Below are 24803 nucleotides of genomic sequence, written 5' to 3' on the forward strand. Positions count from 1 at the left end.
AAAGAATGTCTGCTATTTGAACACATTTTCCTTCATAATATAATTCGGAAAATATTGAATAACTAAACTTTAAAAGGTATATCTTTTAGAGTAATCTTAAGTTATAATCCATTTTCATAAAAAGTAGACTATGGCCTGCCAAATGTCCTAAAAAGTCACTATAATTAATGGCATTTCAGTTACCAACCTCTAGCCACGTTTCGGCAGTCACCCACTCCGGCTGATTAAAATTCCATGACAGCTGTCTAATTTGTAGCTGCAATTTGCGTTGACAAGTTGATTGTCCTGCGAACTCTAATTGCAGTTAGCCACTTGCATAACCGGCAATGATAGACCGATTACACGATTACCACACTCCGCACCCCCCTAACACACACACTAACTAGACACCCAAATCCCCACCAGGCTTTCGCTTTCAATGGTGGCCAAGAGCCGGAGCTGCTTTCTGGCCTAGAACTATCGTCCAGCGTCTGCATCCTCTGGCTGGTAATTTGCATCGTCTGCCGGTCTAATGAAATTCTGTTGCCACTGCGACCTTCCGCCAGTTGGCTGCTTGCAGTTTTTGGTCAAACAAAACGCCCGCCGTTTTGGCCATTCGTGGCCGTGTCCGTGGCCGTGGCCCTGGCCTCCTCTGCTCTGCTCCGTCTGGGCCATGTCGGTTGTTATTTTTGGCCCAGCATCCAGCAAGGAAACCGAGCCGAACGTGCTGCCGCCTGACAGACTGCATTTCCCGGCTTTGGACGCATGCCACCAGCTGCCTGTTGACTGTTGGCAGTACACTGCCAGAAAAGCTCATTCTTTTCAGAGATTTCAAAAGTGAAAAAGATTAATATGTAATTCCCCTTATTCAGTGATTATTATTTTCAAAAATCTATTTCATTATATTGCTAAGAAAACTCAACTGAAATTGTGCTCCGTGCACCTATTGTATCTGTGGCATTGGGGCGAGTGTTGGACTCCCATTTGCGTGGCGTTGCATCCTCTGCTGGTTAGTGGTTTGGTGGTTCGGTTGTGTGGCGGCGGCATTGACATTGGCGGCGAAAGTGTGGCACCAGGCAGGCAGACTTATGTGTCGTATTTTTGGCGTGCCGTCTAGGCCAACAATGCGTATACGTAATGCGAGTGCTCTATTTTCGGGTGAAAAGATCTGAATGGAGCTACATATTATGGAGATGTGTATCCCATTAAGTTAGTTTGGAAACTTTGAAAGTGCTGCTTCAAGTTGGAAGAATATATGCCACATTTCAAGTTTCAACGACTCTGACAACTCTCGGGCAGACAATCTTGAAGTTGCCGATAGGACTTCATGCTCGAATCTATTTCCATTTTTAATCTCACTCTCCTAACGATAATATGCACAATTTTTTCCGTTGTCTGGCCAAAAAATAAGAAAAAAAACCTCTGGACCACATGGCTGTCTTCGTTTTCATATTTTTTTCAGCATTTTTTCGTCTGACTATCGATGTCTGGTCCAAACTCCGAACTCCAAGCGCCCAAGCAAACCAAAAGTGCTCGCACATTCGATTTACATGCTTGGATACTTTGGGATTCCCCGCCCCAGCACATTTTCTACTTTTCGTATCTGGGAGTATGGGTATTTTTCTTCTGCTCGCCATGTCCCTTCCTCCTTTTGGCTTTTTTGCCCGTTTGCATATTAAAATTTCATATGAATTTTCGCTCTATTAATATATCTTGCAGTTATTTTCGTTGGTTGGCTCCGGCTACGGGTTAGTTGGGTTCTTGCTCCACTTGCCCCATCAAACTGCATGCTGAAATTAAATTTCATTTGTGAAGAAACTGGAGGGGACTGCGGTTCTTGGTCGGGGCTTTTTTTTTTTTTTGCATGGATGTCGATCCGGGATCCGGAGCTTAGCCAGCACGATTTTATTGAATTATTTCGCCAGCAGCTGGTAAATTCGATTTGCACCCAGCATATGTAACCGTATATCGTACTCGTGCTCGTATTTGTATCTATATCTCTGGCTGTACTTCTATCTGTATCTGTATCTGGCCTTTGCATATTCTCCCATCCGCGTGCGAAGTTCAACTAATTTGTTTTTACTTCATTGCATCGACAGGGCGTCGATGATGACATGACGGCTACGGCAACGGCGACGACGTCATTGAAAATTAGACAAATTGGAAGAGTCAAAATGGCAAAAAAATATATAAAAATAATGGTGGAGTGGAAGAGACATTTATTCCATTAATCTGTGTGTGTGTAAGCGGGTGTGTGTGAGTCACCCCACTACTGTTGTATAATCAATTTGCAGACACCAATACCACTGCAATGGTGTGTCATTTAAGTAGCCTCCAAATTGTGAATTTGTTAGGGGTATTAGGGGTATACGAATATTAAAATTAATATTTTTAAAATTTTAAAATATTAATAGCATTGCTCTTTCTTCTTAACTATCTTGACCTTGATCTCGGGTGTAAAAATACTTTAGATAATTTCAAAGAATATATTTCATTAAAAGTATTCGAAGCCTGTGTCCTAAAACACTCTAGTTCTTTATCCCCCAAACTGTATCTTGTAGATACTTTTTCAGCTTTTTAAAAATTAACCCCTGAGTATCCCTACTGAAAGACATTCTATCTCCCTTTTGGCTGTGTTTTGTTTTTTTTTCGTTGCTTATTCTTTTTGTGCGCTTCGACGCGTCACCGATTCCGAGTGCGTGTGTGTGCGAAAGTATCTGTGTGAAAGGGTGTATGTGTGTGTGAGTGTGTGTGGGAAGTTTATTCAACCAAAGGTTCGGTTCATTGAACTTGGCCAAATGGAATGGCGAATATTCGGTTGTCGTAGGTTAGGCAGTCAGTCAGTCGCCCATTGTGCATTCACGAAATGAAGTTGCGGCGAGTTAAGCACACTCACTCCTTATTTTTTGCTGTTAGCTTCTGGCTTCTGGCTCTTTCTTTTCCTTAGCCCTTTCTCTTTTACACACATACCCATACCCATACGCATAGAGAGTCTCATGTCACAGGGAATGCATTTATGAGAACGCACAAAAGACGGACGGACTGAATAGCGCCAGTCGACTACCAGACTGACTGACTGACTGACTGACTGACTGACTGACGAAAATTGTATGTGACGAAAAGTGCAATGGAAAATGCATTCACACTCACACGCACACCAATGCACTTATCAAAAGCGCATAAAAAGCAATAAGTGAGCACTTTATGGCACTGAGGAAACGACGTTTGGGCAGCCTTCCATGTGTCGCATGTTTTGGCGACTTGGAAGTGGGGGTACCTATAGTATGCGTAGGGCATGGGATCACCGCCGATCATAAAGCAAATAAGACAACAAGCCGGGGCTTAGTTCTGCAAAGATATCGATAAAATGTCAATGAACCTACATATATGCTCATTGTTTGTCTTCTGTTCGTATCTGATCTACGAGTCATATCTGTCGAGGACCCTCAACTCTTCGCAAGAATTTTCTTAGCTTTTCACTTTTGTTGGTTTAGTAAGCCAATCAAAGATACCAAAAGTATCTGAAGAGTTGAATACTTGCTTTTGAACTTGCTTTTTTTTTTTGGACCCATTAGTAGACGCTTGCAGCCTTTACGCTTTTAGCCAAATAAGCTCTTTGGCCTGTGCTATGAAATTTTACGCCTTGATGACTTTCTACTGCGCTTTGATTCCGCCTGCCTTCCAATTGTCACCCAAAGAAGATCCGCAACTCAACGTCAACTTACCACACAATTCTGCAAAGGAGTTGCAGAAGGCGGGGGCACCTCTGGCTTTGAAGTGTCTTGAGGTTTGGGGCACAGCCAGATAGTCGGAGTCGGCTAGGAGGCCCAAAGCCTTCATAGACGAAATATGAGGCGCAACCGAAATGCAAGCGAAGCCGGCTCGGAACCAGTAGACCAATCTTCTGCTTCTGCCCCTACTGCCTCGACCCCGCCCCCGATGCTCATTTTGCATATGGGTAATTTGAGAACATTTGCGCTTTAACTGCATGTGAAAAAAATACGGCATAAAAAACCAAAGGAAAGAGTGCAGCCAGAAAAATAAAAAGAGATCCAGCAAGAAATATGTGCACATGTGTCGCCTGCTTTGGACTGGCCTGGATAGCTACAGTGGGGATCGGATTTAAGGGACAGTGCATTACAATTTTATATTCTTAATAAAGAAACTTTAGCCTCAGAGGTTGTGTAATATTTTATTATTCTTTATTAAGGTTTTTGGACTAAAGGGACTTAGTAAGGTTTTAAGACTTGAGGTTAAGGGACTTCCCAATGATTGCTTGAACTTTTCCGTTCATAATAGTCTATATCTCAAATATTCTTATATCTCAATTTCATTAAATCTAAAAATGTATAGTAGTGTCTCCTTTCCTATTAATAATAAGAATAACTTAATGGAATTTAATGGAATTTGAACTGTAGCTGCATATCTCTGCGGCAATGTCCATGGTGTAGTGCTTTCAAAGGCCTAAACCGATGTCGTCTTGTTTCTGGCTCTCGGTTGTTGGTAGTTGGCTGTTGTTGTTGATAGTATTGTTGTAGCTGACTTTGAGGGCTTCATCATCTGCTTTCGGCTGGTTACTTGGCTCTTGGCTCCGCCGACGAAAACTGACAGCGACCATGGAGTCTAGTCGCGCCGGGTGAAGTGAAGTGGCCTGGTGAAGAGTGGTGCGGTGCGGTGTGGTGCTGGTGCCGGTGCGGAGTGGCTTAGGCTTAGGTTTTGGAGTAGGCGCTTCCAAGGGTAGGAGACCCCGCCACCACCACCAACAACAACATCAGCCACAATGGCTAAAAAAACACATCGTCCAAGTCAACTGGCGGCGCATTTCAAGTTGACTTTATTTTCAGGCCGTCTTTCGGCCTCTTGGCTTGCATTTTTTACTTAGCACTCTCTTTATTTGCATTTCTTTTTTATGTGTTTTTTACGAAACTTGATGAATTGGGTATTAATTCCTTCTGGCATGGCTAAAAAAAGAGCTTTAGAATAGTTATCGGCTGGCAGTTTTTCAATCGAATAACTCTAGGATATGATAGCAGAAATGAGTTACTAAATTGGCCATAATATTTTTAGCTAAATTAAATTGATATTTAATTGATTGTAATGGAATTTGAAAATTTGCTTCATTGGTTTTCCACTTTAAATATAATTATTTTTGGGGCTTGCCAATAACTTGTCTCTCACTGTAATTCCTTCCGTCAAATTCACTCACACTCGCCCATAAATAGGCCTTTATTTACACATTGGCTAAGCCTGTGACTTTTGCGCCACCCCTCTCAAAATATCCCCCCAGCCCCTGGGCCCTTGCTCTTGCCCTTGCCCCTTGCCCTCGTCCTGGGATTCCCCTAATTCCTCGTTTGGCCAAAAGTTCATTGCACTTTTTGCGCAGAATTTGTTGCCTAACCAGCCGAAGAACAAACGCACAAACGGACAATGTGTGTTGCTGTTGCAGCTATTGTTTTTGTTTTTTTGTTGTTGTTGTAGCTCTCCTACTCTTTGGCGTTTTAGTTTCCCAAAAACACAAAACAAAAATTATTTTAATTAAATAAAAAAATTAAAAAAATGTAAACTACTTTATTGTATAGGCTTTTTAGATACTCTTTTTTAAAAACTTAAAAAAAAACGAACTACAGATTATAATTATAGATGTATGACTTTTTTGTTTACTGTGTACTTGGTGTGCTGGTGTGCGAGTGTTTTTTCGTGTTTGGCGTTAACATTGGCAGCAGGTGTTTGACATTGCGTCAAAGGTATTGCTGCTGCTGCTGCTTGGGCTGTTGTTGCTGTTGCAAGTGTTGCTGTTGCAAGTGTTGCTGCTGCTGCTGCACGGACTGGCTCTGCCTTTGCCTGCCTCAATGTTTCAATGCCTCAATGCCTGGCTGACAGGCTGCCACAGGAAGCCATACAGTATTTCGAGTACGGCTCTACGGGTGTGTGTGCCAGCCAAGTTGTTTTCATTGTTAACAAGCTTTCTGTTGTTGTAGGTCGCAGAATGTGAGCCACCGAGGGATGGTGAGCCATTTCAGCTTATGCGAAATTAACTTTCGGCGTGTAAATGTAAATGGCTTGCACAATTAGAGCTTGGATTGTGTTTTTTTTTTGTTTACTGCCCAGGTGCTAATTATGTTGGCAGTGTAGGGATGCAGATGGTATCCTAGATTGGGGCAGTTTATTTCACAACTAGCTCACAGTGCAACTGTGTGGGGATTGCAGAGCCCCCTAGACCGAATTGCACATCCTTCAGAGTCCTCTTGCCCACAAATACACGCTCGAATAGGTTTTCACAACTAACCAACCAATCGGGCCGAATAGACGAACGGAAAACTAAATCAAATAGGACTCGAGCTGAAAGTCGAGCGGAAAGTGCTCGAGGCAGTGCCCCTTGATATGCCCTCGAATGAATATATATTCTAAAATAAATATCTATTTGTCGGTGGGGCCCACTCCCGCCATTGATTGCTAATTTGATGCCCATTTGCAAAGGCCACTTTTCTGCGCTCCTTTTTTTAGCCACTCTTTTTGCCATTGGCCGACAGCTGCAATTGAAAGCAAATATTGCGTATACGCCCCCTGTGCGCCGGCACTTACGCATGATGTTCTGTTTGGCCATTTCTTTTTTCCCCCCACCCCTCTCTGGTGAAATAATTTTTCTAAGCAGAGGTGGCGGCGGAGGCCTAATGGAGGCCAACGGGGCTGGGCGGGGGTGGCAAGTCTGCATGCATAATGCATGTGTAAACGCATAAAAGGATATTGATCTGCCCCCAGCCAGCAAAGCGACCGCCAGGCATCAGCCAAGGGGCAGGGCGGCAGGGGGGCAGGGGAGTCCAACAGCCGCAAAACTTTTTTTTTCGCCATGGGAAGGAGCGATGGCTAAGACAGCGAGAGTGCTGCAGGCCTCGAAAATTGCATTCGCATTTCTGTATAATTTTTCCCCCTCACCGGTTCTATATACGCATGTTTGAATGTATATAAGGGGAGGATGGGATCGTATATACTTTCAGCCATTATATGCAATTCTGCGGCGAACAACTTACGCACTTTTCGTTGTGGGTTTTTGTTTTTGTGCTCGCATGCGTCACACGTCGTCCTGCTGCGTGAGGACCTTCCTTCTTCTTCTGCGTCTTTCAGCGAGCCCCCCCCCAAGAAAGTTTGTGCCTGCTTATGCAATATTTATAATTATAATCATATTTTCCATTCCATATAAACTCTAGCGACTCGTTCTGCCGCACTGCTGCACCGGGCCGGAGCCTTAAATTGCATTTAAAAGATTCCCATTTCCACTTGCGACGTTCCATTTTTGTTGTTGTTTTTTTTTTTTCTCCAGCCACTCCTGGTCGGCCCGCCTTGGGGCACTTCCTGCCGGCCGAAAAAGTAAAATTCATTTCCCCAGACCGACACACAAAGCCCTGTCACTCAGGGCCAAAACGAAAAATGTTTCTGGCCCAAAACAGACCGAAAAAATTCAGGGAAAGCGACAAAAAATAAACTGGATAGAAGACAGAACTTTGCATTTATAATTAAGCAAAAAATAAAGGACGCCATTGAAGGCAGGACTAAAAGGAGAGATCCCTGCGGCGGATACAAAGATTTTCAGCGGAAGATAAGTCAGTCAAAGGGAGGCCAAAGCGCTGATTAAAAATCTTTTAATTCCAGGCACTTACTGAGCTAGCTCAATTATTGTGTATGATATTATTTTCCACACCGTTCAGATGAATACCTGAACTCCCAAAATCTTTTTAGAGTGTCTGCTAATGCATTTATTCATGGGATTATCCCCTTGTTAGTGTGGCGTTCCAACCATTTCGGACTATGTCGTGTGACGAATTCCGAAATTATTTGTTTTGGCTTGTTAGCCGTAAATTTCAGTGCTTTTCGTGTTGGTCGCCGATTTCGACCAGGGTTTAGTCACTACAAGCCGGGCTAAGCTAAGCCAAAGTTAAGCCGCAAAAAGCAGAGAAACTGTGAAAAAAAAAGGAAAACAAAACAAAAATGTTAACCTTTCCTATGCGGCCACAACATCGAAACGGCCAACGACAAATTTATGATAATTTCGAACGAAAAAATGCCGCTGATGTTGCCGTCGTTTGGCCGAGACCATAGAATGACATTAGTGCATCGTCCATTATTGCCTCGAAACATGCTCTTTTGTTGTTTTCGGTCGAAACATTTTCATGGCCCGAAGGGGCGCCACGCCCCCTACTTGTTTCTACCTTACCACCGCCCTTTGCCGCCCCCGTCATTCACTTTTCCAGCCTGTCACGGGCTGGTCTTTTGTTGGGAAGTTATGACCGCCGGCGAATTGTAAATTATATTTAATTAAGGCTGCATTTCGAATACAAACCAAGCCTTAACTTCTTTTCATCCGTTAAAAAAAAAAAAAACAAAAACAAAAAAGCCGTCAACAGAGTGCAAAAAGGGAAACATTCAATTGCATTTTTAATTAGGCGCTTGTCTCGGTCTTCAGGCCACACTGCTGTATGCTGATGACAGCCAATAGCATTTGGCTTTTTGGAATATTCATACGACCGCCAAGAGGCCAGAGATACATATGTATTAAGCCGATTTGTTAATGACCACGCTTTGCATGCCAGCCTGACATGCAAGTCCTTTCCGCAGGACTCACAAAAACTGTGTATGCAACTGGGCTTGTGATTGCAAATGGCTCGCAAACAGGCAGTTTCCCTGGAAAAGGTATCTCCTCATTAACCTGATTGCTTTTCCAGACTCATCCATGTGGTCGGTTAGGTATCCTTGACGCCTTTGGCATAAGGAACTCGTAAATTTTTGGCTATCGCTGGGAGCAAACAAAAACTGGCCAAGTTACAAGTATTTAGGCCTGGTTCTTCTATTTATTTGCTCCTGTGTGTGCAACAGGCGACAGCTGCTGCTGCTGCTGCTGCTTCTGCCATTCCTGCCATTGGCCAGCGATGATGGCATGCCACTCAGATGGAACTGCAAGCTGGGAGCTTCCAGCTTGGATCTGGAAACAAACCAAAACCGCACCACTCACAAAAAAGTGGTTCTCTATATATTTTTCTAAAATCAAAATGTCCACTTTTTGCTCATCAACGCCGCTGGTTATTGTTGTTGCCAATTCAGCCTGCTGCTGCCTGATTTTGTTGGCTTTCTGGCTTGGTCTTTGGCCAAAGTTGTCGCCAGGCCTTTTTTGTTGTTCTGCCGGCCAGTGGCAGTTGCAGTTGCAGTTGCTGCTGTTGTTGCAGCAATGTCATTAACTTGGCCGGCGGCCTCCGAGCGCTGACATCGCAACATGATGCGCGATTTGAGCTTTAATGTTCATTCAGTTCTGGGTTTAATGCACTAGGAAAAATGTATCTATATTCTATACTAAAGGCACTTATATTTCAAGATGGAAAGAACAGGGGTTTCTCCACGTGTCGCTGATTTTTCCTCTAATTTCGCCAAAGTACAAAAAGTGCGTGTGCAATTATAAGTCGCATTTTAATGCTACCTGGATCCGGGTTCCGATCTGGATCGGTATGGAGCAGGGGAAGGGAAAGATGAAGGGGAACCGGGTCCAGCCCATTTTCTAGCTCAACCCAGCAGCAGATGCGATGACTTTGATTTCGTGTCGCCAAATTGTTGAGCTGCAGCAAGCACATGGCGTTGGCCCGGCCGAGAGGAAGAGGTTCATTAAAAAAGTATTCCAGCGCTGATTTTGCCACACATTTTTTGATTGCCACTGCCAACTGGCAGCTCCTTGACTGTGGTCAGTGGAATCGATCAAAACAAGTTGTTGGGCTGCAAAAAAAGCCCAAAGGAAAAAAAAACAAACTGAAAAGCGGTTCCAGAGCCCCTGAGTTCCAGTGTGATTACCTTTGGGCCTTTGGATGTACTCGTACTCGCATTCGTACGTTCATGATTTGTGGTTTGGCTAAAACTTTTCGCCTCGAACTTGGGAGGAAATATTTTTCAAGGCGAACAGAATATGTATCCAGCAAATACCTCCGGTGATTGACACTCAGGAAATGTCAGGGAATTTGATTGGCTTTTATGATCGGCCGGCGGCCGCTTAAGGCATTAGACAAAAAGAGAATTTGCATATTTTTACCACTCGGCAGTGTCTTGGCAAATAATTAGAATTCATAGACATGTGTCGCGGCGGCCGGACAACGAAACTCACTGAAATGTGGTAGTTTGTTGGTTTTTGTTCGAGTATCTGAGTATCTGCTGGATGCATTCGGCGCGAAGGTTCATTGACGCGTCAGACAGCAGAAAGCCAAAGAGTGCAGAACAGAACAGGAATCAAAACGATATGCGCCAAAAATAGCTAAAAATACGCCACAAAAACCAGTTATCACGAATTGCCAAGCAGAGAGGCAAATAACCCGGCCGAGAGATACTACAATAGCTGGCGAATTTTCATAATTTTTGCATTTTTATAGAACATTCGAACAAAAAGCACTTAAAGTGATGGGGTCGAGGGATTTGTGACTCAGAGTTCGAACCCTGAGATTATAGAGTTTCTGCTTGTTAAAGTGTGTTAGCAGAGTTTCTAGATATTCTTCCTTCGTAGTTTATACGATATATTCTGTGGCTTAAGCGCGTGTGGTCTTGGCTAATTATCTTCCCCTGGGCTGGGCCACCGAAAGTGCATAAGATGTTGGCTGGCACACATTCCGATCCCCTCTGATACATTTTTAGCCCGCTCTTCCCAATTCCCTCTGATGCCCTCCATTGGCTTTCATTGATGTGATCGTCGAGGTTCAATCTCATTCATTCATGTTGGCTGCCGGCAGTCCTTCGCTGCATTTGGCTACTTCAGTTTCACGGAGGCTGGGATGAGATGGTGGCTCAATGGCCTGGTGTCTCGGTGGCTATATGGCCATATAGCTGCCTGTGTTTGGGACACACCTTCTGCAACGCCACGCTAATCACGAGCAGTCGTTGAAGCGCCGCCAGCAACAACAAAACCAAGAAAAAAGCCAGCAACAATAGCAACAACTGCCTCAGTGGCAGTGGCAGCGCGTGGATAAATCAAAATGCAGCCCAGAGACGTGAGCAGAGCCGCCTTCTATCCACGAGCTCCATCCTCCAAGCTCTCAGCTCCATGCTCCTCATACTCCATACAAGCCACGGATTCTGTCTGCATAATCCACGGCCAAAGAAAGTGCCGCACATGGGAACTACACTGCAACAAGAAGGAGGTCTTAATAAGTTTTGGAAATAGGATATCTTTATTTAAGACTCAGTTATTTGAATATGTTAAAATAACAAAATCATAATTGTATTTGATTTGATTACAAATATTAATTATAGACATAATTTTCTCCAAGTGCTCTTCTGAATGGAAGCTAAGCTTGGCTGATCCTCATCCGCCTGCTCATCCTCGGCCAAGACAAATGCAGACGCCGGCTCTTTAGCCGTATCTTTCACTCTGATTGTGGTGGCTCCTTCGATGGCTCGTGTGGGGCTCGTGTGGGTCTTGTTCTCTGGCCGGGAGGGGGTGCTGTTGCAAGCAGCATGCTCGAGGAAAACACTTGGCTACTGTTTGTTTACATATGTCCGACCACTCGGGGTATAACTCAATCAGGCAGAAGAGCTGCCAGGTCAGGTGACCTGCAACAAATTAGCCAGCACGACTCTTGGCCTGCCCCAGGGACTCTGGTTCTGACTCTGACTCTGACTTTGGCAGCTGGGAGTTATGAACTCACCTGCGGAATGCTGGGCAAAAACCAGCCCGACAGCCCCTCCATAGTTGTGTCCAAGTTCTAATGAAAACCTAATTACAAAATCAGCCAATACTCTCAAGACCCCGGACACATAATTAAGGTGCTCACTTGACTTGGCATGGCAAGTGTAAATGTGTTTGTGTGTGTTTTCCCTCGGTATCTCCAATTTCCACCGCCATTTCCCGACTCCGACTTCGACTCCGATCCCGACCCACTCTCTACGGCGATGAAAAACGCATTTAAAAGCCACATTAATGACGCAAAAGAAAACACGGGCGGCCGGGGAGCTACCACTTTGGTAAAATAGGAAATTGCTGCGTCTGCGTTCGGCTGCTCTCCAGATTCTGGTCTATCTTATATATTTTTTGTCCAGTTCCCGACAAAAACGGTTGCTGCCTCGAGCTGCCTTCCAGCTTGCAGCTTCCAGCTCCAGCCTAGAGCGTTTTCAGCGCATTTTTAGTTAATTTACCAGGAAAAACATTTGAAATTCTTAAAAAAGTCGCAACAAGAAGTCGGCGTCTGAAAAAAGTCACATCGCAAAGTTGTCTACACAACGCCTAACTAAAGTACTCTATTCTGAGGGAGTATGTGGACTTTTATGTCAAGCTAGTCACTGGGATAAATCGAATTATTTTAAGGAATACCGTTGGTAGAAAAGTTATCATAGATAGAAGTAGATATCAATTGGTAGATTGTATAGATGAGCAAACTAGATGGATATGAATAGGTAGATAGATCCTCAAACAATGGGAATAAATTCAAGGTAAGTGTATTATTTATTTATTAAAATTTTTACCCTGTATTATTACAGGGTATCTAGCTACTAAGCTCATTTGTCTAAGAACATTTTGTTTGGTTGGTTTGTTCTGAAGCTGTTCCTTCTGTTATTTTTTCATTTCGTCGCCACCGCCGTTGCTGCATAGACTAAAAATCGCATTCGATCATTTATGGGATTTTATTTGGCGCGTCAGTGAATGTTGCTAAGCAATTTATTTATGACATTTTTTGCCTGGCCAGGCTTGGGTTTAATGTGGATGTGACTGTGGATGTGGATGTCGCCTCTTCGGCGGATTCGTGCAGCAATGTCTGCTACGCATCGAAATAGTTGCAAGAGGCTCAGTGCTGCTCTTTGTTGCCAGTCTTACTGTTGCAAGTTCCATATTCATCAGATGCGACACTCTTCATTCTTGGTGTTGCTTGTATCTTTCTTGTATCGAGGAGATGCTTTGGCTTGTCTTGTAGTTTTTCGTCTGCTGCTTTTTCTATCGAAAAGCAAACTGGATTTCGTCTTAAACGCTTTGCTTTGCGGATTGCTGCCTCGCTATCTGCCGGCTGTTGCAGTTGCAATTGCTGTTGATTTTGCCATTGCATTTTAATTAAGTGCATTTTAATGAGGCATCACGGTCCCCATCGATGCAACTTTGGAACATCATCAATTACACAAACGCATTTTAAATGGGCTGCCTGCCTCTGGCCGAGCTAGCTGGGAACTACGAGCTAGTGTATCTGCCAGATCCATTTCAATTCAGTTTCCCCTTGGTTCTGGTTTTGATTTTATTCAGGTAATTATTAAGCCTATTTGGATTAGTCTCTGCCCTTGTGGCTTCCAGCCCTCTATTGCGGTTTCAGCCACTATTTCGATGCGAAAAAGGGCTGCTGAAACAGTTAGTTTTAATTCGATTTGAGACTGCCAGAGTGTCCTGGCAGGATGTGTTTGCAAATCCTTTATTGCTAATGCAAATGAATAGTTCTAGTTTCATGAAGGGTATATCGGCAACTAACAATATAACAATAATACTAACAAGAATTTAAGTTTCTAGTGCAACTATAGTAACTATTGGCCGCCATGTCTTAATCACTTTATATTTTATATTATATATTTCCATCCATGCATAGAGCATTTGCTAAACCATAAGACCCTCCAGTTCTAAGAGCATATCCTTGCCCACAAGTCCGCCTCCTGCCCACTCTCATTAGCCCACCCTCGTTGGACTGCAACCCCTTCGGCCCCTCTTCACAGGCTGTTCAAAAAGTTTTTCCATTTTTTCAAATTGCGTAATTTTCATTAGTTTGCTGCATTTGCAGACAAATTAAGAGCTTCTGCCGATGTCCTGGCCAGGACTCGAATGCAACCCCTCAGAGTGCATCTAACCAAAGTGCGTATCTGTGAGATACGCATGCAAATAGCTGCCAGCAGGACGGCAGGATGGCAGGACCACCCCGATGTGATGCGGTTTTTTCAATTTCTCTCTCTGAATTTTTTTTATTTACAGCCTTTTTGTACGCAAATAATTGTGAATTTTTTCCCCCTTCCCTTGTTGCTGTTTTTTGTTATTGTTTGGTTTGGTTGGGAATCCAGTGGATTTTTTATTTTTATTTTTCTATGCACGATATTTTTTATTTTTAATTAAAAGCGGAAGTAAAAGCTGGGGGCGAGGTGGTCGAGGGAAAGGGTTCTGGATGGGTTTCAGGAAGGGTTTGGGTTTGGGTTCGGATTGGTTAGGTTTGGCGACTTGTCAAGTGCGTGTGGGTGCGTGGGTGCGTTCATTTTGCTCCGTGTAGTGTTTTGCTAACAATGCAAATTTCAGGGCATTGTTGCTGCCACGGCTGCCACTGGTTCCACCGATGCCACTCCACTTGCCACCCCACACTCGAGACGCATCAAATCATCAGCGGCGATTTCAGACATAGTCGTCATCTGATGAAATGTCAAATGCGTTTCCCCAGCCCCCTGCCTAGTCATTGCTCTACATACATGGCCAAATGCAAACAGTTAGTAGGGCCTGGCTACTGCTAATGCTGGTAACTGGTAACTGGTAGCTGCCTAAGCTGCGCAAACTAAACCAAACTCAACAACAATAAAAACATGGCAACAATTCACCAGCTGAAGGGTTTTTCAAATAACGAAAAAAAGGAAAAAGCCAAAGCAAGGCAGCGGAAAAAGGGAAAAGTCAGGCGAAAAAAAGGATCGAGAAAATTAAAACAAAACAAACAGCAAACGCATCCTTAGCATCAGCATCCACTGTGTACAGAGAGAAAAAATATGGGCAAATCTATACCATATACACATACCATAGCCACTTGGTAAGTCCTGTTGTCCCTATTTTTTCTCCTAGTGTCGTCCTGAATCCCACATCATCCTTTGACTGTTCTGCCCTGCTTTGCCGGCTCTCTGTTCCACGCATGAAGAGATTTCGGTTTAGCTTTTGATTGACGAACTTGGCTCGTTGTTTGTCCCTCATCCTGAATATCCTTTTCCGGCCCACCCCCTCCCCTCTCCTGCCCAGTCCTGCCATGCACTGCCGCTTTTCACTCAAACTCATCAACGTCAGCGACGCATTCAAATCGTTTTGATGGACTGCCTCGATGGTCCTTCCCTCCCCATATCAAGCTCACGCAGTGCATCCTGGCACAAGAACAAAACAGCATCGAAAACAAAAAAAAAAAGGATATAAAAAAAGAAATTGAGAAATGGGTAAAAAACATGTGGACTGAGTCTGGCACAATATTTGTATTTTACGCAATTTTCACTGACGACTGCCATCATGTCTGAGTTGCCTCCGATTTGTGTGTTGCATGATTTGCAAACCGATTTGCAACATTGTCCGTGTCAGTCAGCGCATTGTTGTTGATCATCATCAGAGCCACCGCCGAGTGGGTTGCGGGTGGTTTTTGGTACTGTGCACTAAGCACCTACCTCACCGCCGTCTGGTTGCCCAGCCATTGTGCGGGCTCTTCCACTTTTTCTATATTTTTTTGAAAGTAAAAAAATATAGATATTATATTTTTATAATATATTATAATATAATATATTATATTATATATATTATATTATATATATATATATAATATAATATATTTTTCTATATTTTTTTTTTTTTATTTTGAAAGTTTGTGCGACAATTGTTGCGGTTATAGGAAATGGCCCAGAGTCTAATTAAACAAAATGCCTGGCAAGCTCAAATCGTGCGGAAGGATTGGGGCAGGATAACAGTGCAATTAACTCTTCATTAGGGCTTTCACTAATTGAATAAAGTACATTTTTGCGTAAGCAATTTTTTGATATAACTAAGAAAATCAACTCACATTATAATATTATCTAATATAACTGATACGCCCTGTTGGCCGCCCTAGACGCCTAATGAACTCCAGACAATAAGCCGACAAGTACACTCCCTAAACACCTCTAGGGGCTTATCTAAAGTTTGTAATATTACAATCGCTTAAGCATTTCCACTGCAACGCCTTTTCACACTTAATTCGCCACAAAGTATGCTACAAAATATGCTACAGAGCCTGGCCGCTTCCTTTGTAGCAATTAAATTAGCCATCCGAAAGTTGGACATTTTGTGGCAGTTGGATCAGAGTTTAGTGGGGTTGGGGGGAGGGGTCGATGCACAAACTGTTGCCCAAAAGTTTTAAGCTGCATTTGAGGCTTGCTCTTTCACACCCCCACACAGTTCTCCCCCCTAGTCAGCTGGGAAAAGTTTCGAGTGGCGCTTGTCTTGTTTCATCTCCTCAGCTTTCATGGCAAATAATCTGTGACGTCAACTGCGGTTGGCCGGATCCTCCGCAAAAGTTTTTGCATATTTTGCATCTGATATTTTGGCCACTTTTGGTGCGAGCTAGTGCCAAACTTGTTGCCAAGGCCGACTTGTTGCATTTGGCAGCCGGGTGCCTGGACATGTGTGTTGGTTGGCCTTGTGGTTTCTCTGTGTTTTGGTAATTGAAAACACATTGGGGTCGTTAGTGTCACTTACATCTAATTATCCCAATGACCCTCCTGGACACATGAGCCACAAGAGATTTGGTTAGTTTGTAAATGTGTTGGCACATATTAAAAAGCAATATTCGTAATGGAAAACTCACAACAAAATGGTTAAGTGACCAAAGCCAATGTTTTGTCAACTGATAGGATTTGTTATTTTTCCCAATCGAATTTAATTAGTTTCACTTGAAGCATAACAAAACATTTCCGATTCCCACAGGCCGCAGTACGTCTTTACCATAAGCACGATAATGGTTTACCAAGTGAAGTTGTCCCAAGTTATCCAATGGATCCTGATAGGAGCTTCGTTGATTCCGTATTCGTTGGCAAAATTTCATGACCATTTCATTTACGGAAAATACGTTAAGGATTTAATGCACTTCGGTGGGTTGCAGACTGCCCTGTTAGCTCCGGGCGTTGGAAAGCTGGTGGTGTTCTCCAATAATTTCTGCGACGACTGTACCTTGTTCGAGGATACCTTACAGGTTTCGGCTCGGAAAATGAAGGCGTGGGATATGTTCCTGCGAGTCTACTTCTTCGACTGCACCCGAGAGCATAATGTGCGGGTCTGCCACGAGTTCGGCATCCGAAAGGAACCATCTTTGGTCTTTTATCCATCCAACTACACGGAGAAGACCCACGGCACTGTGCTTTCTACTCGCAAGCCCATAGATCCCCAAGTGGCCGCCCAAGTGGCGATCAATATGAAGAAGGCCACGAATCACACTCTCAACTTTCAGCCCCTAACGGCGAACGAGGGTCTGAAGGCTCTCTTCGAAAAAGATAAGACTAAGTACGTTTTGCTGGTTTTTCAGAAGAACAACACGGAGGTGGGTACCATGACACTCCTTGGACTGTCACACTTGCCCGCGATCGCGGTAAGAATTGTACATGATGAGGCGGTGATGAAAAAGTACGCTCCCGGCTCGAATGTAGCTCTCTTCGATAAACATTTGAAGAAAGTGGATTTAAAATTCAAAAAAGAAACCAGTGAAGAAATTGTGGAAAGTGTTGCAAAGCTAATATCGCGAAAAGAACGGAGACGCACAGGCTATAGAAGAACCCATCACTTCCTCCCAAAAATGGCCGATAGTACCGTCGACTATTACCACGAGCAGTTGGAGATTACCACTCACACCCTTAACCACCGGTCCACAATTTTCCGCGCTGACTTGGAACAGGCTCTGATGAGGATACTGCACATGGAGATTCCAAAGATGCAGGCCAAGGGCGGAATGCGTCTAGTGGCCCTGAGGAATTGGGTGAAGCTCCTCTCGGAAGTGAACCCTCTCAACAAGAAAGGCCGGACCGTGCTAAAGCAGTTGCACCAGTGGATGGAGGGCGAGAAGAACCCTTCGGGGGAGCAGTTTCTGGAGACGGTGTACACCTTGGAGAACGCCATAGGACATGTCTTTCAGGGACGGCACTACGTTGGCTGTGTGGCCACGGAACCTTTCCTGCGGGGCTACCCCTGCGCCCTTTGGATCCTCTTTCACTTCCTCACCGTAGAAGCGGCCAGGGAGCCGACTCCCTTTAAGCCCGGCTTTGTGATCCGAACCATCAGGGACTTTGTCCAGTACTTGTACTACGACTGCCCCTACTGTTCGAACGAGTTCATGAAGATTTCCGGGGGCATGGACCACGTGACCACCCACGAGGACGAGATCTTGTGGCTCTGGGCAGCGCACAACAAGATGAACCACAAGCTTGCAGGCGACGGTACTGAGGACCCCAAATTTCCAAAGGTCCAATATCCACCCAAGGAACTTTGCGAGGAGTGCATGGATCAGACTTGGAACAACGCCAGTGTGCTGAGTTTTTTGAGGAGCATTTACGACCAGAAAAGCATGAGCTTCTATGGACTACCCACCATTTTAGGATACGAGTAGTATTTTCTATATGTGTAAATATTAAACAACTAATAAATAAAAAAGTATTTGTGCTCACACCTTTGGTTCCACCTTCCGTACACCAAACAGCGACACTAACCTCTGTGTGAATTTTTGGTATTTTTAGTATGCATATTTTAGATTTTAGTACCCGCGAATCAAACTTCTCGCCCCTCAAGTCGGACGACAATTAGGCCACAATATTAAGCCTTATGATTGGACGCTAAAGTACGTGCTAATAGTCCATCAAGAACAAATGTCCACAGTAGGCATTTCTGGGGTTCTGAATTTTTTACCTTCTACCGACATCGCAGTTTGTATCATTGAGGATTCGAGGATATTCTTGAACTTTGACGTGTCGCCTCTCACCATAAAGGGAGTTATACTCGAGAGAAATAGCTCAACTGTGAAAATGTTTTCAAAGTTTTGCGACGCTAATGAATTAAACAAGAAGTTCCTGACTCAAAAGGGCATGACTAAAAAGCCTTTTTAATGGCATATCGGATATAATATTCTATTATATTATATAAAGTCACTCTTTGTTCAATTTTTTAAACTCGACACATTTGTGTGTATAATTTACGTTTATGGTTGGTATATTTTTGAAAGCCTGAAATTCGGATTAAGGGGTTTAACAGGAACCAATCGCTAAGAACTAATACGTACGGGAAACTTTGAATAACTCGCAGTTGTTTTTTTGGAATAACAAAAGAAATAGACATTAAAAAATAATAATAGGTGGGGCTCTACTTAATATGAATGCGGATCAAAAGTGTCGCGTTTTATTAATATCATGGGTGTGTATGATAATAGTCGACCAAATTAACGGTCTTATAGAGGTAACGGGTAAGAAAAAGCATTTGGTTCAATATTATTATCCTAAAAGAGCCAACACACAAACAAAATCGATGCTGTTTGACGAAAATATAGACATTATAAGGAAGGTTTTGGAGCGACCCAAGCTAACATTTCAAGCTGACATTGAAATTGCCATCTATACTCTGGTGCACAGTGAAATACCAAAGATAAAATTCATCAAGGGTAAGTCCTTTGTGACCTTGATGAAGTTCCTGGACGTTCTGGTGAACTTGAGCCCTATGAAAATTGACAGAAATGCTTGGTCCAAAAAGTTAAAGCGCATCATGGACACCTCCATGGGTATGATGTTCGGCGTGATGTTCCGGGACTTGATCTACAGTCAGGAGGTGTCGCTTGGGAAATTGATAAGCGCCGATGACTTTGTGGAATGCCGCAGATCGGCGGCCTATCCCCGGGGCTTCAGCTGTGCCCTTTGGCATTTGTTCCACTACCTGACTGTACAGGCGAGCTTGTCAAAGCCGCATAAATACAAACCGGGCATCGTGTTGAATATTATTGCATCGTTTATCAGGTACTTCTTTCCCAGCTGCCCCGAATGTTCCAGGACTTTCCAGCAAATAGCCGAGGACCGTAAAATCCACGAGGTGCGGGACTACGACGACGAGATCCTGTGGCTGTGGGAAGCCCACAATGAAATCAACAGGCATCTGGCGGGCGGCAAGCTGGAGGATCCGCTTTTCCCGAAAAAGCCATTCCCCACTGAGAAGGGCTGTCCAGACTGCAAGACCAACGGCGTTTGGGACCGGAAAAGAGTGCTGGCCTATTTGAAGGACATCTACTCTACGGAAAAACTGAGTAAATTAAATTTGGTCCCTAAAAATAATGTGACTGAACCCAAAGTGGATCCCAAGAAACCGATGGGGAAGGACGAAACAGATACTGGCAATTCTACAATCACCAAGGAGGTATCGAATGGTAAAAGGAGCAGAGGGAGGCATTCCCATAGAAGGAGCAGAGGGAAACGAAGTGCAGATTGTGCTTTTGGAAACAGCCGACTCTATAGCCCATTGGACAACGTTGAAGTGTTAACCAACGACACTCAAAAAGCGATCCTCGGCGCGCCGGACTTTGCCAAATTGGTGCAATTTATGAATATTTTTTGCGAAGATTGTCGCCGATATGCGCCTACCTTCAAGAAGCTCGCCCGTCAAATGGCGAAATGGAAGCCCATTTTGCACATCTATGTGGTGGACTGTGCTCAAGAGGAGAGTCAAGAAATGTGTCGGGATTATGATATGGAAACACCCACAATTCGGTTTTATCCCCCGAATTTTTCGATGGAGCGAGATGGACTCGGTATTAATATGACTCAGACAAAGCCAAATAAATTGATTGAGGAGGTGCGAGGACACTTGGTTAAGCAGAACTACTCCGGCGGTAGGGTGAATTTTAATCCCGTTGGGCCAAATGAGAGCTTGACAGAAATCTTCAAATCCTCGGGAAACAATACCTACGACAATGTTGCCTTGGTTTCTCAAAAGAAGGACTCGTTGGTCGGCAAGCAAACTGCTATTGACCTGCTCCCATTTCCGAACATAGGGGTTCGAATGGTGGAGGTTCCTAAGGTGATGGCGAACTTTAAAGTGGATCCTATAAAAGTTAAAATGGTGGTTTTGGACCAACTAGGAACTCCACAAATAGTTTCCTTGAAAGGCAATAGTGATGACTATGTTAAGCAAATTTCTAATTTCCTCGAATTTGGCGGTCACACACCTTTGCCCACTCTACCCACCACGGTGGCCCCTAGTGAGAATGAAAATTTTGTGAATCAGGCCATTTCAGAACGTATAATTTCGGGTCCTCTGAAGATCTACAGAGCCGACCTGGAACAGGCCATCGATAAACTCCTGCACATCGAACTACCTAAGATGCCGGTCATCGAAGGGGACAAGCTCCATAGCCTGATAAACATAACCAACCTATTGAGCAGCTTTAATCCCTTGAACCAAAATGGCAGAAAACTCTTAGAAAAGCTGAATAGATATCTGAAAGAAGTCACTAAAATCTCAGGCGATGAATTGACCCAGAAAATTAATCTTATCGAGTCGCAAGGTGGGAAGATCTTTAATGCACAACGTTATGTAGGTTGCCTTAAGCCAACCTTAAGTGCTTTCAATTGCTCTCTGTGGACAATTTTCCATCATCTGACGGTGGAGGCTGCCAAAAATCCAAAGAAGTTCCGGCCTGGCTCCGTTCTCTGGACCCTACTCGGATTCGTCAAGCACTTCTTTGGCTGCGCGGAGTGTGCGAGACACTTCGAGGAAATGGCCAAGAGGAGGCACATGGAATCGGTCAAAACCCACTCAGATGAGATCCTCTGGCTCTGGGCAGCCCATAACGAAGTCAATAAACGGCTGGCTGATGATCTATCTGAAGACCCCAGGTTCCCCAAGATTCAGTTTCCCTCAAGCAAAGATTGCCCATCCTGTCGAAATCAGAAGAACGACTTTATAGAGTCAGAGGTCCTGAAGTTTTTAAAAGGTATCTATGACATAAGTCATGTTAGCTCTTATGGATTGCCCTCAACTAATGGCTATGTACAAAAAAAAATGTATGTTTCAAATGCCAATAAAAACTTAAACGATGTTATAATTGAGCTTAGAGGTAAACCCAAAAAACGTAAAGATAATATATAAAAGATATTTCTATGTCTCTGGCAATATGAGCCATTTCATGATATAAAGTCTTGTAAAGATGTGTCTTTATTTTGATGTTTTGTTATTATAGGCCAACGAGTTATGAAAACTAGATTTGGTTGTTATGATAGAGCATTTGATGAGTTTTCATCTCTGTCTCAGGTCGTTAAAATCGAATCGAATGTAAAGTCCCCATTGAATACCGAATCTCTTAGATCATTTCTGTGTCATTCTCTGGGTATACGTAGCTATACTGTTCACCGCAGGCCACTTTTTTATTATGTGTTTTGAATACATAAATATGCTTTATTTTGAACTTTGAGAACGTAATCTGTGGATGTGGGTGCGCCTTTCAGGCAGGTAACCGAAAAACTTGTTCTGAGCGAAAGAGAGTCTCCGATTTGGGTTAAGCGAGACCGACAAGGCTATAATTACCATATGATCTTCGCCTTGCCACCAGTTTCCATATCCCACTGAACCAGTGTGCATCGTCTGGTGATGATTCGGCTACTGTTCTGCCTGATGATCCTCGCCCCCGGGCTGGGCTATAGAATCAATCAAAACGAGGCCAGCCTCTACAGCAAAGACGACAATGTGGTAATGCTGGACAGCGATTCGCTTCCCCCGACTCTGAGCCAGAAGTCGGAAAGCAAACTGGTGCAATTTCTCAACAGTTTTTGCGGGGACTGTCAGCGCTTTGCGCCAGTTTTCAAGTCCCTGTCTCGAGACCTGTACCAATGGCGGAGAGTGCTACATATTTACGCAGTCGACTGTGCCCAGGAGTGGAACGTGGAAATTTGCAGAGAATTCAACATTCGACAGACGCCCACGCTGCGGTATTTTTCCGCGGTGCTTGCAGGAAAGGATCTCGGCTTGGGTGTGGACATACCCTCTCAAGACCCCAAAGTCATATTCTCAACTTTGGCGGATCTTGTGTCAATGGATAAATACGACTTACCCGGTCAGCCTAATTTTGAATTCGTAATGCCCAGCGACACTTTAGACTCCTTATTTCAACACGATGGTCAGGCTTTCGTAGCCCTCGTCTATCAACCGAAAGATTCCCAGATTGGCAGGGATTCCATTTTATCGCTATTGCCCTATGATCAATTGTCTGTGAGAGTCTTTGAGGACTACCAGTCCCTTTTTAATTTGGGTATACAACCCTCCAATCAGACAGTATTCATGATTGATCGAGAGGGTAAAACTGAGGCTCTTTCAGTAAATGAGAGCTACCAAGCATCCATCGGAAAGTTTCTTCAAAATCGAAATTACAAGCCAGTGCCATCATTACCGGAGACCATCAAATCCGATGCCTCCGATTTTTTGGATCAACAAAAGCAAGCCATTATAGTGCAGGTACTCAATCACCCTCGAAAGATATATCGTGCCGATTTGGAACAGGCCGTCGATAAACTTCTCCACATCGAACTTCCCAAGACTCTTATCTTTCGGGGGGCCAACTTTATGGCCCTGCAAAGCTTCCTTCGGGTACTCAGCCAGTTGAATCCTTTAAACAAAAATGGAAAGGTTCTCCTTCTAGGCTTAGACAAGGCGCTTTCTGCTTTCAATCAAACCTCGGGATCTGAGTTTGCAGATACTGTTAATGCACTGGAAAAGCCGCTTCCTAAAGTATTTAAGGGAAAACGGTATGTGGGCTGTGTTTCCTCAAAACCATTCCTGAGGGGGTTCACCTGCTCCCTGTGGAGTCTTTTCCACTTTCTGACAGTGGAGGCGGCTAAGTCACCGAATCAGCTTCCTCCCGGAACAGTCCTATCTGCAATTCACGGATTTGCCAAGTACTTCTTCGGCTGTTCGGACTGCTCCAATCACTTCCAGGAAATGGCCAAGAGGCGGCGAATGGACTTGGTGAGGACCCACGACGAGGAGATCCTCTGGCTATGGGCTGGCCACAACGAGGTCAACAAACGACTATCCGGCGATGCCACCGAGGATCCTAAGTTCCCGAAGATCCAGTTTCCCAGTTCAGAGGACTGTCCCTCTTGTCGGACTAATAACTCAGATTGGCACACAGGAGAGGTTCTTCAATATTTAAAGGACCTTTATAACAAGGAGAATTTAAGCTTCTATGGCTTGCCCACTTCTCAGGGATACAATTGAGTTTTCTCTTGGGCTTGGTAAATATTAAATTGTCTTTAAAAATAGTAATAAGGCTTTTACCTTGAAACATACAACCTTATTGTTTAACTTTTTTACCTTTGTTACCTTGGTAAATATTAAATTGTATTTAAAAATAGTAATAAAAGATTTACCTTGAAAAATATAAACTTATTGCTTAACTTTTTTACCTTTGTTACCTTTTGAAATACAATAATTAAAATTGTTCCACTACTTTTTGTTTTTTTTATTACATTTTTATAATATTTTTCAGTCATATTCTTTTTATGTAAGTAATTCTTTAAATACACGATTATATACATATTATATTATTTGATTGGTTTAAAAGCCATTTGTAGAAAATTGTAATTTGTATGCCTTGTCCAACTGAAACAAAATCAACTGTGTCTCGCCTATAACTACCCAAGATTACGAAACAATTACATTAGTTTCTAAAGAACTACTAGCCCCTAAGCGATCGTCTGAAATGGGAGCTACGTCATCAGTGGCTTTCCAATCTTTAACAGTATCTCTGGTCCTTATCCTGATCTTTTTCGGCAAAGTCCAGCCCGAACCCACTTTGTATCAGAGGCTGGATAATGTCGAAAGTGTAAATTCGACTCAGTTGGGAAAGGAGTTGGGCAACCCAAACACTGGAAAGTTGGTTCAGTTTTTCAACAGTTTTTTCGGGGAGAGCCAGCGCTATGTACCGTCTTTCATTGAGTTCGCCAGGAGTGTATATAAGTGGCAAAGACTCCTACGGATATTTGCCATCGACTGTGCCCAGGAGCAGAATGTGGAAATCTGCAGGACGTACGATGTGCAAAGGACTCCATCGCTACGCTACTAC

The 24803-nt window shown here is 43.7% G+C and overlaps 4 protein-coding genes across 4 annotated transcripts in view; 3 read left to right on the forward strand and 1 right to left on the reverse strand.

Annotated features, from left to right (window-relative positions):
* The window catches only part of LOC6499746 (ADP-ribosylation factor-like protein 3), a 61768-nt gene that overhangs the window by 7467 nt on the left and 29498 nt on the right, over positions 1-24803 (reverse strand). The gene's annotated exons all lie outside the window — the stretch shown is intronic.
* Positions 12395-18377, forward strand: LOC116654523 (sulfhydryl oxidase 1-like). The gene is made up of 2 exons (XM_032449704.2): positions 12395-12426; positions 16652-18377. Exons 1-2 carry the CDS (start codon positions 12410-12412, stop codon positions 18318-18320), a joined length of 1686 nt encoding a protein of 561 aa, XP_032305595.2. The 5' UTR covers positions 12395-12409; the 3' UTR covers positions 18321-18377.
* On the forward strand, positions 19008-21904 carry LOC123256995 (sulfhydryl oxidase 1-like). The gene has a single exon (XM_044714108.1). The coding sequence runs from the start codon at positions 19076-19078 to the stop codon at positions 21833-21835; it is 2760 nt and encodes a 919-aa protein (XP_044570043.1). The 5' UTR covers positions 19008-19075; the 3' UTR covers positions 21836-21904.
* Positions 22279-24187, forward strand: LOC6500836 (sulfhydryl oxidase 2). Its single transcript, XM_001953972.4, has one exon. The coding sequence runs from the start codon at positions 22334-22336 to the stop codon at positions 23954-23956; it is 1623 nt and encodes a 540-aa protein (XP_001954008.1). The 5' UTR covers positions 22279-22333; the 3' UTR covers positions 23957-24187.

The sequence above is a fragment of the Drosophila ananassae genome, chromosome 2L (assembly GCF_017639315.1).
Source record: "Drosophila ananassae strain 14024-0371.13 chromosome 2L, ASM1763931v2, whole genome shotgun sequence".
Taxonomy (NCBI): Eukaryota; Metazoa; Arthropoda; class Insecta; order Diptera; family Drosophilidae; genus Drosophila; species Drosophila ananassae.

Excerpts from the sequence above, each read along its gene's own strand:
- LOC6500836 (XM_001953972.4), top strand. The coding sequence starts at position 22,334 with ATGATTCGGCTACTGTTCTGCCTGATGATCCTCGCCCCCGGGCTGGGC.
- LOC123256995 (XM_044714108.1), top strand. The coding sequence starts at position 19,076 with ATGAATGCGGATCAAAAGTGTCGCGTTTTATTAATATCATGGGTGTGT.